Source organism: Sturnus vulgaris, chromosome 6 (genome assembly GCF_052056855.1).
Source record: "Sturnus vulgaris isolate bStuVul1 chromosome 6, bStuVul1.hap1, whole genome shotgun sequence".
Taxonomy (NCBI): domain Eukaryota; kingdom Metazoa; phylum Chordata; class Aves; order Passeriformes; family Sturnidae; genus Sturnus; species Sturnus vulgaris.
In genome coordinates, this window is record NC_142248.1 from 10,494,516 (window position 1) to 10,508,092 (window position 13,577).

Consider the following 13,577-nt stretch of genomic DNA (forward strand, 5'->3'; position numbering starts at 1 on the left):
TTGGGTTTTCCATGAGAGCAAGGTCATTTCTTCTGAGGATTTGTGACTCTCCGGAGACCTCTCAATCGACTAAGCAATTCCGTGATGAAGTCCTGCAATAAGAATTGGTTGAAGAAGGATGTCATATTAATTCCAGTGTTCACCAGCCCCAGGAGTACTATGGTGTTTCCATCATTCCCACATTCACCCTTGCATTGAGCAGAAACCAGAATTCTGACATATTTTGAGCAAACCTATATTTTAGCTTAGGAAAGGAGACCTTGTGATGGATGGGAAAGGTCTAAAACCTCCTCCCCTTCCCCTGTCTCCCTTTGGAAGAGCCATGTTTACTTTCTCCTCAGGAGGTAGCCTGACCCTCTTCATCCCAGATACCTGTTTTTCCCACTGTGAGATGACCTCAGGATGCTGTTGTTCTCTTTTAGGTTACACTGTTTCCTGTTGCCACCATAACCTCCTGCCCACTTCTATTGCCCTCCCAATCTAGGGCAAAGCAAGCTGTCCCTCTTGTTGAACCAGTAAAGCTCCATGTTGTGAATTGCAAACCATCCTGGAGCTGTGCCAGTTCTACAAGGAAGTGGCTGGCAGAGAAGAGGTGGAGCAAAACATGTAGGACTAATGATAACGTTGAGCAGGGGTTGAGGACAGGCAGAGCAGATAGATGAGCAGTTAAAGGAGACAAACCCTGACTACTTTGCTGACACAGCCAAGGACTATGAACTAAACTGGCCTATCTGGTTATTCCAAGCAGAAGGCAATGTGACTGGTGCAAACTTTACCCTCTGCATGGCAAGTAACATCACCATAAAGGAGTGTGCAGCCTTTCTTACCTAAAAACATAGCTGCATGTTCTTGTAATTAGGCAAGATCACTGGAAGTATGGCAGCTTGTTACTATTTGTGCTGTGTGGAAACCTAAAGTACTCACTTGGGTGATCAGAGGTTGCCATAATATGCTCTGGAAGTAAATGCCTGGTATCATACATTCCTTTTCAGTCAGTCCTTTCAGTTTCTTGTCTGCTTTCTGCAGTTAGATTGCTGTGATCTTTCAAGGGGACTGGATTCAAGATCTCCAGGGTGAAAGTAGTGTTTTTGCCCATGGGGCAGCAGTATCTGTCCTCAGCAGGTACTGTAGTGTCCACAAGGCACTTTCATGGTTTATGACTTAGGAGAGCAAACTGTCTTCAGTTATCACTCTGGGAATGTGAGATTCTTGCCTCAGATCTGAAATTCAGACCTCTGAAAACTATTCCATATTACCAGCTTTGCTAAAACCCATGCTAGGAGAGTATCTGTGATGATTGCTACAGCCCAGTTTAATTTTAGTGATATTAATTGTGATTCAGTGATTGAATTTCAGTCATGCATTCATCTCATTTTCATCTCATGTTCATCACTGTACAGCCACATCAGCTCAACAACACTTGGAGTCTGATGGATGATGTGCAAGCAGAATGTTCACCTGCAGTGCATGTGGCTGAAGCAGTGATAGGGACCACATTTTGCACAGTTTGCAGTACAGCAAAGGCAATCCCTGTATGGTGCATGCACACAGAATTGCCTCCAATCATCTGGATGCTGTGGCATTTAACTGTCTAATTCAAAGTCAAAACTTGTAAAGTTACATGGGGGAAAAAAAAATCCATGTGTAAAACTAACCTACATGGCCACTGCTCAGCAATTATCTTCCCAGTCCAACCTAAAGCCATTCTACATTCTTGTCAATCATAACCCTATAGTGTTTTAAGCTAAGAATGCTTTTTGTTAACAAAAAGTGTAAAAAATGGCTCTGTGAGCTATGTCACCATCTATGTCTTTTCTACACTGAGAATCAAATAGCAACTCAGACTGATCAGCTTAGGATGTCCAAAACATGGAAAGAACTTCCTCTGATTGTAAAGCATGATTCCTTATTTGCTCCAGTGCTCTGCCTTCAGTTCATCCATGTGAATTTTATGTAATTTTACAATCATAAAATAAATTGGCAAACACCTCCCATTATGAATAAAGAAATCTGCAGCATGGTAGTGTCTTGGCTACTCAGCAAAGCAGTGATAAAGACACTGTAACAGAATAGTACAACACGTATGATGTAAATGTATATGGTGCTTCACTCACCTCTGTGGGGCTGGAGCACTCATGGAGGATTTCCTAAAAAAACAAGGAATGGTCATTTTAGTATTTGATGAGTTGATCAAATTCTCCCCTCCCTACAAAAAGGAAGGCACAAGACAGCATCATGCAACACTACAAACACCTATTCTCAACCCCATATGCCACTAGTCTTCATGAAGGAAACTTCACAGACTTAAAGTCACCAAGTTCCTCTATCTGACCTGTAATTTTAATTTCTGTTCTTCATTAGGGACCTCCAGGAGATCTTCAAGATCAATTTGTGGTTCAGGAGCTGCTGCTTCTGTTTCCTCCCTTAGCTAAAAAGCAAAAAAACCACCAGAGTTAATTAACCTTCAAACTTCTAAGAATTCTAGAGACCATCTTTGAAGAACTAAGCAGCTGAGTTACAATAAAACTATGCTGCAAAATTGAGGTCAAGATATAAATCCTCTCAAAAAAGTGAGGTTCTTATAATGAGGGCATGGATTCCAGCCTCTTTGTGGTGTCTCCTGCAGCCACACATCCTGATGTACACATTCTTCTTTTCCAATTTTTCCATCAGTCTTTTCCAACTACTACGCTGCTCAGGGGTCATCACCCACCATTGGAATATCATTTCAAGGTATCAAACAGCAGTGCCATGTACACCAGCCTGTGACACCCTTCCTCAATGAAGAGTTCACCAAACAGAACTCCAACAGGCTTAATCTTAGAAAGGCATAAATAATAGAAGGAGATTTTAGGTTTCTATGCTAATTGCACTCACCTACTTTGTATTTATACTAAGGCTTTTTGCAGTAATGGAGAGAAAAATAATTATGCTGTTGAAAGATCTAACAATATTTTGCCAGCTTTCTCTAATAGACATGAGAGGAATATAATAGTCTCCTTTAATGTAAGAGGGGCCCAAGTTTTGGTGACTGGAGTAATAATCTTGTACTGCATGGGGGTGTTGGAAACATTTGTAGACTCAGTCACAGACACATTTTAACTTCACAAATCTCTGCAAGGAAAGCAGCCTGTGTTTTTCCAGTGTATTTGCCAAAGGAATCTTACACAACACAACACTAGTGATATTTTGGCATAGTAATCAGTAGAATAAGGATACTGGGTGAACAGTGCAGTACCTGACTGCCAGGTTGGGGCATTTATGGCAATACTTACAGGGAAAAAAGAAACTTTTCTTGAGCAGTCACTGATAACAAGCCAGAGAGGAAGTAGAAAGCCTTTGTTTAGCTTTGATTCACAGCTGACTTAAGAATAAATAATAAACCAGAGTTAAATATATTGCACTGTGACCCACACAGTATTTCTTCTTAAAAGGAATAGTTTTCATGTGACTTTTTAGAAAACAGGTGTGGATCCAGTCTGACTTTAGCTCTGGTTAAGAAGCCAAGTAGGCTGGGAGAGCAAGATAGGGTAGGAAATCCCTGTGTTTTTTAGTCCTAGTGTGGATGCTGTTCTGGCTTCCATATGCAAGGAATCATCTTGAAAATCACAGAGTCTTAGTTTTATTGCAAAAAGGCCTTATGACAGTAAACATGATAGCATTCCCTGTATCAGGAGGTGATGTTAGAACTAACCTTGCTGGCTTTTGAATCTCTGGAAGACACCCTGGAACATTGCACTGCCAAGGGCAGCTGGAGCAAAATAAGAGATAACAAAGAGACAATTGTAATGAAAGTTGGATACAAGGATGCCCAAAGAAGCAGGGCAACTAAATAGCCTTGTAACAATGCACAGAGGAGAGCAGGATGACCTGCTGGACATCTCTGTGATTACAAGTAATTTACTGTGGCACATGTATGTATTTGAAGAGATCCTATTAACAGTCTCTGACCTGGCATAGCATTATGTTATGTAGTTCCTTGTAGCAAAGCTCTTATGCTGGCCTGAACACATCAGGAAGCAGGGAAATCTGTTGTGCTGAAGTGATACTAGCAAGGACAATCCACTGGCAATCTGTTCCTGTAAGGGCATGGCTGGGTTTCTCACTTGTGCCTGCTGGGATTTTGCAGTAGAGACAAAGAATTCCCTTTGGGCAGCTACTCTGATGACAGTAAACAGCTCTTAATTCTCTGGATAACAAAAGTGATAACGTAAACTGACTTGTTTTTCTGACACCTTTACAAGTGTAAAGGTCTATCTCTGTACACTTCAGCAAGTAAGAGTAGCACAAGCAGAACCCCATCTTGGGTCATGTTACTGGTCATACCAAGTGCTTCTTATCTGTCTCAGAAAAAAAAGTGCCAAAAATTTAACTCTAAAACTGCAGTAAAAGGGCAAGATATTCTGTTAATCCAAGCAGCAGCCATTCTCCTTGCTTATCTCTAGCAAACCTCAACAGTCAGAAAAAGAACTCTCTGAACTGAGCTACCAGCTCCAGGACAGTCCCTTAAATGCCACATGGTTGGGAAGCACTAAGTGTCACTGCCATTCTTCACTCACCAGGACTACCATGCTAGCACTTTGCAGACACATTGAATTTTGCCTATCTGACTGGGTCTGCTGATAACTTCTGCTTCCATGTGCACTGTATAATGTTTCATAATGCATTATCAAGAGGCCTAAGATGCAGCTGGGAATTTATTACTGTCATTTTAATAAGCTATATAAAATAACTGGAAATTAATAACTAACTTGAAGAGATTTGTCATTTTTACTAAGTGAGCTATGTCTGGGAAATCTAAAAAACTTTGTTAACACAACAGAAGCAGTAATATACTCATTTTCAGAGTAGCCATGAATTTGCAGCAGAAGGAAGGACCTTTTTCTCCATATTTGTTTTCTGCCTGTTCTTTGCATAAGGCATAAATTAAAACAGAAATGAACTATTTTTATCTCCCAACATGGCATGAGAATCTGGCAAATTCTCACAAATATCAAATAAGAAACAATCACACAGAAAATTATTAGAATAATGATTATAATAATAAAAATCAACAGCAACAAGAAGGACAGACTTAGTAGCAGTTCCTGAAGTCTGGATCTTCAGCTGTGGATGTGACATCATTCTATAACTCTCAGGGCCCAGAAAATCAGCCTGGACAGGCAAAAAATTCTCTGTACTGTCATGGCAAGCAGCATGAAACCTACCATTTCTGGCCTGTTCTAAAATATCCACTATCAATTGCAATTTGAAACTGCTGATGCTCAGAGCAGAAGACTCTAAACAATCATCAGCTCTTATTTCCTTCTGTCTCAAAAATGTGCTTAACACTGCACTGAGGTGCAAATACAGAATACAGGACAGAAAGGTCCTGGTAGTTCATTTAGTCTGTCCCTATCCGGGACACAAATAAGCAGTTTTACACAATTTGTTAAACCTGTTTAACAAATGGGTTGAAGATGGAGATTCTCTGGGAGTCAAGAAAGCTGTGTTCTCTTGCTGTATCAGTCACTGCCCTAGAGGGAAAAGCAAAACCCTTAACCAAGTTGTTTAAATGGGTTTAAGGTCATGATGTACAATGGGGGAAAGTATTTAACTTTTTTTACTGTACTGCACTCCAAAGGATTATCTCAAACACAAAAGAGTACTATTGCTTCTGAAAGCACCCAGAAGAAGTGTCATGCACCTAAGGACATATATGAATAGAAGTGATAGTACAGGGTTAAAATTTCAATATACCCAGGCAGTGCTGGAACTTGAATGTCACTAACCCTGTGAAAAAATGCAATGGCTGAAGTAAAGACCAATACCATTCAGGTGCTGTAGGCATTCCTGGAGCTTTCCTACTGGGACAGCTCTCAGGCAGTCAGGAATAATTTGGGAGCGACTGTTCCTGGTGCAAAGGGAAGCTCAGGCAAGGGAGACAGCTCTGGGGATTGGTGAAGATGAAGGCATAAGATCTCTACTTTTGAGCAAAGTTTTTTCCTATTCTTCCCTGTTGCCATTTACAGATACAGCACATTCCAAAGTGTCTCATTCAAACAGCAGGTAGAGCCTCACTATTGTGTCAAAAAGGAACAGGGATACACTGATCACTCTAACCCAGCAAGCTTGGATACTGCTCACTGCAAAGCCACTCACCACATGGAGTTCATCAACAGGAACCTTCCTGGGTCTATACATCTCTCTGGGTTGTGCTACTCATGCTGAGCAATAGCTACACCCGCTCAGTGGGTGCAACACCAGGCAGTTCAAAGCCACTTGGATTGCATCAGTGCAAGCTTCCCTGCCTGCACGAGTCAGAGTGCTGCACAGGGGGCATGGAGATACCTGCTGCAAATTGAAGACAAGAACTATTTCCAGTGGGGCAGAGCAAGCAAACCTCTGTGCCAGCACACAGGGCCTCTAGATCCATTCAGCTGACAAGCAAGTGGCTGATTTGCCCCAGCTACTCACCCGGCATTGGTACAGCTCCTGCAGCTGGGCGTTGATCCATTCCTCCAGGTCTAGCCAGCGCTGTAGGTCTTTGCGGTTGTACTTTATGGTCAACTTGCCCAGTTTCCTGTGTGATGATTCCTCCCCAGGTTTCTCTGGCGTCTGGAAAGTCACCCTGGGCAGTGCACTGGAGTTGCTGGCCATGCTCACCACCTCCTCCTCTGACAGCAGGAACTCACCTTCCTCTGGGCTCCTTCACACCTTTTCTCTGTCTCCTTTAATCGAAGCCTCTCTGCAACCAGTGTCTCCCAGCAGAAGCTAGTTACAGGCCCCAAAGGTGGGAGGCATTGGTGATCCTAGGGAGAGAGTTAGGGGTGGCCACAGGGCTGGGGAAGCAGCCAGGCTCTGCAGGCAGAGTTACAGCTGCAGACTCTTTGGTTTCACCATCAGATGTGCTGACAGGAGCAGAGAGGCAGGCAGAGTTGTTGTAATAACATCTGTTGTTAAAAGAAGCCAAGTGAACCAGGGAATTGATGAACCATGTTTGTTAATATTTAACACAAGTCAGCTCCAAGAGGTGGGGAAGAAGGAGGTTTTAAATTACTGTTTTCCTACAGGCATAACTTTCATGCATGTGCAATTCCAGAGGGCTGATCCATGCATAATGCATTGAATCCTGCTGCAGTTGCTACTTCGTAAACTGCCTGCAGCTACAAGGTTTAGCTCCCTTTGAGATGGTATATTTGGTATTTTCCAGCTAAAGCATTGGACCCAGCACCGATAAGAAATGGTCTGGAATCAGGCAGCTCATCCATTACTTTATAGCAGTAGATCAGGAAGTAACATTGCAACCCAATATTGCGCTCAGCAGTTCCATTTTTTGTTCTCTATTCTCTAAGTTAACCCCAGCTCTCTCAAAAATTCTGTAGAAATCCCAGTGACATGAATTTGAAATCATTTGAGCAAGAAAATTCTGGGATAAAAGAAATCTGTGCTCATATTAGGAGAAAAGTACAGTGTTTGATGTGATGGCACTGCAGGGGAAGACCTTACTAGGGATATGGCACCATCTCCTTCCTACAGAAAAGTGTTCAAGGTAAGCAGGTTCACCTGCTGAGGCATCATAAATGGCTATCAGACAATATATTATCAATGCTTGGTTTACAGTTCTTTCCCTCCTGGGTAAAGGTCTGCAGCATTATTGCCCTATACTATTTAGAAGGGTATGTGTGAGATGTGCACACTGCTCTTCTATTCAGAAGAACAGCAATCAGGCTGGCTGTGATTACAGGCTGCCAGGACTCTGGGACACCTGTGTCCCTCCAGACACATCTCTATATTCAGCTGTTCCCAGAGCCCTCCAGCAGCCTGCCCAGTGAGCTGCCCCACCACATGGACAAATCAACTGAGACCCTCCATCCTAAAGCACATCAAACATCTCCAGTCTCATGATTCATGTGGAAAAACCAAGTAAGCCTCTGCTGTCAGGAGCCAAGGAATTTCCAGTTTGGAGACCAGGAACTAGATAAGCCAAAGGAAAAGCAACCAACCCTTTTCCCAATGAAAGGTGCTGCCAGGCAGCACAAGGCAGTCTGCAGAGGGGCTGGTGTCTGAAAAGCTTGCCCAGTCCCCCTGGCACAGTTCTGTCCCCAAAAGGATGGTGGTACAGTCAGCCAGAAAAATCTTGTACACAGGGTGGTAGAAAAAAGAGCAGGGCCATTACAGCCCTTCTTTCCATCCTTAATGTGAGGAAAAAAACCAAACCAAACCAAACCAACAACAACAAAAAAAACCAAACAAAAAACCCCAACCCTTTTTCAGATGGGAAATTCTGCAATTTGCATTCATATACATGAAGAATAAATTGTTAAGTTATATCTGAAACTGATATTATCTTCTCTGTTTGTCTGACAGCCTAAAACTTCTGTCCAGAAGACAACTGTTAGCTAGCAGCTTTACCCATTTTTCCTCACTGCTTGGCTATATCCCTCCATGAATCCCACTCTAAAACTTCCTTATTTAGATCAAAGTTAAAGAGAAAAATCTGTGTTGAGAGGCTTGTAGCATACTTAGCAAGTGCAGATTCTTCAGAGATTCTTAACTAGTGGAAACCTTGTAAAACCCATTGAACAACTTACGATGCCTTTACAACTATTGACTTTTCAAAGGTTAGTATGGCCTAAAATGGGCAGATATTCACAAGGCAAGTCTGGACCAAAGGACGCATATTCAGGTGATAAATCCCTGTCTCCAAATAGAAGTGCTCTATTTAGGTGTTCCAGGACTGACATATTTAAAAGGGGAAAAGAGAGAGGAAAGTGTACTTTGGTCCCAAGAATGTCCAGAGAGGCTGGCATTAAGAGCAGAGAAAGAGGATCAGACTTAAAGGAGAAGCTACTTGTTATCACTGAGTCACTCCAAATATCTGCAGCAGCTGAAAGACTGGCAGGGAAGCCCCTTTCTTCCATCCCCTGTGCTAACTCTTGTGCTCTTGAGCAGTTTAGGTAATCTCTACATGAAAGGTGGTTTTTGCCCTGTTAATATTCTGCCAGCATGGTTGAATTTATGAAGCAGAGAATCCAAAAGTCACAGGAGAGCTGTGAAAATGAGGAAAAAGGGAACATAGGCTACTCTAGTGACTCTTCAAATAGCTCGAACCACTGTTGAGTTGTAACCTCACTTGAGCTGAGATGCCACATCTGTAAAGGTCCACAGGCCTGTTCTCTGAGTAACAGACTCACACCACAGCCTGTACTCTGTCAGTAAAGAAACAAGGGACACAAGTCCTGGTGCTGCTCAATCAGAGCCACCCTACAGCTGAACAAGATATTCAGAGGATGATGTCAGAGGTCCTCTCAGGAAAGCTGTAAGCCGAAATGAGCCAGATTACAGGATGTTCATCATACTGCTTTGGCTTACTTCAGCTTAGTCATGAATTTGTTGTAATAAGAAGATGGCAATATAGAAACAAATATCTACTGATAAAGCAGACATTTACTCCTCCAGTAATAAACTGTTTTAAACTATGATTAAAGCAAGAAGAAGGAGCAAAACCAGTAGAAGATCAGTCCTTGAGGGTGTGGTAGAAGTTCCAGCAGGACTCGGTGCCTCATTCAAGGTAGGGGATATTGTCCCCTTGAATGAGGCAGCATCTCGTACAGGTGCACCAGACACCTGCCCGCTGCCACCAAAATAGAAGCAGTTTCAAGACTTCCTTCACAGTGCCACACCCCATCCTGTCCTTTGCTTGCATTACAGCAGATTCATGTGGCCAAAGGGACTGAAATTCACCATTTTGTTTGGACAGAATCTCAGAGATCTCAGGCATGGCTGGGAGATGGAACTTTATTTTCAACCTAGTTATCTCTCCCTATAGCCTCAGGCATACAACCTGGACCAAAATTTCTGGAGTCAGCACACATACTTGGGCAACTAAGTCATCTAATCAGACAACCTGTTTTTTTCACAAGAGCTGTGCACATGTAGGTTGCAATGGACCTCCTGCTGCAGCTGCTTGTGATCACATCCTCTGCAAATCTGCATATCATTTATGTTGGTGAATAAAGGGAGTTTAAACATGGCAAATACATTTGAATTGTTAGAAAGAAACACTATGCCTCAGTTTCCATGTGTGTGGCCTGGGGTTGATTATCCTCCAGGCCTACCCTAAAAGTGAACAGCCTCTGAAAGGAGGGGACAAATCAGTACTTTGAAGTTGGACTTTTATGACTGTCTATGGTGCCAGAGAGGGCCACCAAACTGAGCATAGGCATCACAGTACCAAACAGCTGTGACATTGATCCAGGCAGCAGAGCATCCAAGGGCATGAGTCAGATCCAGTTACACTCCTGTGTTCTTGAAGCTAGTGATCTCCATCCCACACCTGTGACCTAAGGTGGTGCTTCTCTTTCTTCCTGAGCTGATGACTGTGGTGTGTGCTTAATAATTCAGCAGGGCCTCAGCTCATCTTTCCACGGAACCAGGTTGGTCCCTTCCCCTTGAGTCCCAGCCTAGAGAGGAATATTTCCATTCAAGACAGCAGAAGCCACTCTCCACCTGCTTTAGAAAATAATCACTTTCCCTATGGTTGCAAACGTGATAGTTAACAGAAATTAAACCAGAGAAGCCAGCAGGGGTGACTGTATCAATACTACAGTGACACCACAAGGTAAAGAGGTTCTGTTCCTTCCTGGGAACAGGAATAGGCATGGAAAAAATGTTGCGCAATAAGACAATGTAGCCAGGACTGGAGATTTTAAAAATCCAGAGTCCTAGGTGAGCAACCTCAGTACATCCAGCATCTTTACGTCCATCATCCACTTTCTTTATTTTTCAGTGTCTCCATGGGAGCATGGAAAAGCCACCATTGCCCCAGAGTTCTAGCAAGTAGAGGGAGAATGCATCATCTCTCACCCTCAGCTTCTGGAGACATAGGCAAGCAGACAGGGATACCCAGTTCATATAGTCCCCAGCTTAACCTGAGGAGTACAGCCACCTTCCCATCAGCACAGGCTGAGAAGCCTCTACATTCTTCAGCCAGGTGTCAGTGATCAGCCTTACTCCTTTCTCCTTGTAGGCTCGCCTTTCATAAGGCACTGAAAGGGCACTGGAAGGAACAATGACAAGTGCCAGAAGAAAACATTTCCTAATTTGACTGATCAACCCAAAATTGCGCTGTTTGGCACCGTCTCAGAGAATAGAGAGGTCTCAGCAATAACGAGGTCAGGCGAGCTGGCCTGCCCATTGCCCTTCCTCTGGCCTCAGTTACTGACAATCAAGTGAAGCATAAAGGCTAATGTCTCATCAGCAGTTCAGAATGAACTCCTTTGGCACACCAATTTTCCTTGTCTGTGTCCATCCACAGACATCCTGGAGGTAGCAGATTGAGTAAGCATCTCCACTGAGGAAGAAGACCTCCTTCTCCTTGAATACTTAGGTGAAGATGACAACATGAATTAGATGCCAAAATATTTGTTTGGAGATCTTTGAAAACATGCCCATGTTGTTTGTTGCTCTCTGTCATTACTGCTTCCTTAGAGGAAGAGGTGTTAGGCACTGATAGCATGATCAATGTTTTCAAGTAGCACAGAAGTTTCAGCAAGTCTTTGAATGGTGGAGTTGGAGACAAGAAAAGCACTAGCTGAATAGTTGAAGGGGATCTTCCTTGTTTTCCAGCCTGCTCTCAACATTTTAGGCTTGCAGAGGCTGTACAACTCTTGCACCAAGAAGTTTGTTATGACCCAATCCCCTTGAAAGGGTACCTTCCATTTGCAGGGACTGTCCTGCTCACACCTGCAGGGAAATCACCATCTACAAGCAGAGAGGAGAGCAGACCTTTCCAGGAGGCACTGGCAGCTGGCCTGAAGGTGTTGAAAGAAGATTTCTGGGGATACGGTTGCTGTAGGAAGCAATGGAGGAGAGTCTATAGGGAACCCTATGACCAATGCTGTTCCACTCACAGGTGCTATGAAGAGCAGATGAAGTTGTCTGTGAGAACTTCAGTGGGAAATATAAGTTTATTCTAGCTCCTGCAAATTGAACGTTCTTTGTTTCACATTTCCATACTTGTCTCCCTGTAAAAGCCTAGCATAGACAGGGCAAAAATGCAAATACTTTCTTGGTGTAACCAGTCTAGGCACTGTTTCCACTTCTTCTTTTCCCACTGCTCCTGCCCTTAAGGGTTTACCTTGAGCAGCAGCATTAAAATAAAAACCAGTGCCATGAAACTGTGGACAAGAACATCCCCAAAGAAACAATATACCCTCATTGTGACTCCCTTCCCCAAAGCTACCTCGATGCAATGGGAATGGCTCCCAGGAGGATTCAGCAGCCTGTCATCCTTTCTCCTGCTTTTTTCCACAGGACCAGTGGTTAGTCATAGCCTGATGAGATCCCTTCCTGTCTCCTTCTTTGCCACATCTTTGTGCCGTCACTTGCATCCGGGTCTCACCCCTAAACCACACCAGGAGGTTTAACCCGAGGCAAATACAACAAAACAAGCAGACAAACCTGTCTGCCAAGTGTTAATTACACATGGAGCAGTTCCCAGGTAAAACACAGCAGAATGGATTCGTCTGCAGCAGCCGGTGGGACGAGCTGCTGTGAGGAAGTCATTGCAGATGGTGATGCCATGGAGCTGGGCTGCACAGCGGGACAAAGGGGAACCTGAATCAAGACTTCCTTATTTTTCCGCCTGTTGGAGTCACTTCCTCCTGGAAGGTGAGCATCCAGCTGCCAAAGGAATGGTGGTCTCAAGGGCAATCACACAGAGAGAAGGCAGGTGATGGAGGCTCCTGCACTGCATTTGTTACAAGGCATGGGTGTCTAAGACCTTTTAATCTTAGTCAAATATTAAACTATGGTGTGGTTTACCCCCCTGAGTCATCCTTGGAATAGTTATTGCCAGACTGAGAGCAGACACTTCAAAGACAGACAAAAGTTAACAATGACTCACTGTTTCAGGACCCCTTAAAAACACTCCCAAGTTATAAAATCACACACCCTACTTTCCCTTTGCACTAATGTGAATAACACATGTCTCTGCTGAAGCCGTGGGAATTTATTCATTTTGCAGAAGATGAAGTCTGTAATGGGATTTTGAGGTGAGGAAAGCAAAAATTGAGTTACCAAGCTCTTCTTGGAAGAAGAGCTGCTGCCACAGAGAGGGGTTCCTAGTAGAAGTCCTTGATCTTGGGCTCAATATCAATTAAAATTTTAATTACTGAATTCCTCCAGAATAAAACTTGGCATACTTAAAAACTGTGTTACTGTTATTGAATATACTGAATAAAACTAAGTATAAAGTGACTATAAAGACAATTAGGGTGAGCAGCATAAAACCTTGCAGCAGAACTTAGCACAGCCTTCTGATAAGAGTAAAAGCCATTAAAAATACCTATTCTAAAAGCTAGGCTTCATCCTCTTACCAAGGGGCTCATCCTTTTATAAATATTTTTTTAAGTGGGGGGAGATGCTAGGGATGTTAATCAATGAATCCTCCCAGCTGTGTTTGTAGGAATTACATTATTCCTATATTGCTTGGCACAAGCAGAAGAGACTTCACGTCCTTCAGGCTCGTGGGAAATCTGTGACAGATTTTGTAACACAATATTACTGCTGAGGTAGTTTAAATTATTGCCAGT

At 43.2% G+C, this 13,577-nt stretch overlaps 1 protein-coding gene across 1 annotated transcript; it reads right to left on the minus strand.

Annotated features, from left to right (window-relative positions):
* Nucleotides 1-23: 23 nt before the first annotated feature.
* Nucleotides 24-6,758, minus strand: PPP1R14D (protein phosphatase 1 regulatory inhibitor subunit 14D). The gene is made up of 4 exons (XM_014869226.2): nt 6,457-6,758; nt 2,333-2,428; nt 2,115-2,147; nt 24-92 (listed from the first exon to the last, which is right to left on the minus strand). The coding sequence occupies exons 1-4, from the start codon at nt 6,637-6,639 to the stop codon at nt 24-26; spliced, it is 381 nt and encodes a 126-aa protein (XP_014724712.1). The 5' UTR covers nt 6,640-6,758.
* Nucleotides 6,759-13,577: the final 6,819 nt, after the last annotated feature.

Bases quoted from the DNA above. Each gene is read 5' to 3' on its own strand.
- PPP1R14D (XM_014869226.2), bottom strand. From the start codon at position 6,639: ATGGCCAGCAACTCCAGTGCACTGCCCAGGGTGACTTTCCAGACGCCA. The intron at 2,429-6,456 runs GTGAGTAGCTGG...TTTGCTTTTTAG, and splicing joins AGGAGCTGTACCAATGCCGG to CTAAGGGAGGAAACAGAAGC. The intron at 93-2,114 runs GTGAGTGAAGCA...TTCTTATTGCAG, and splicing joins AGTGCTCCAGCCCCACAGAG to GACTTCATCACGGAATTGCT.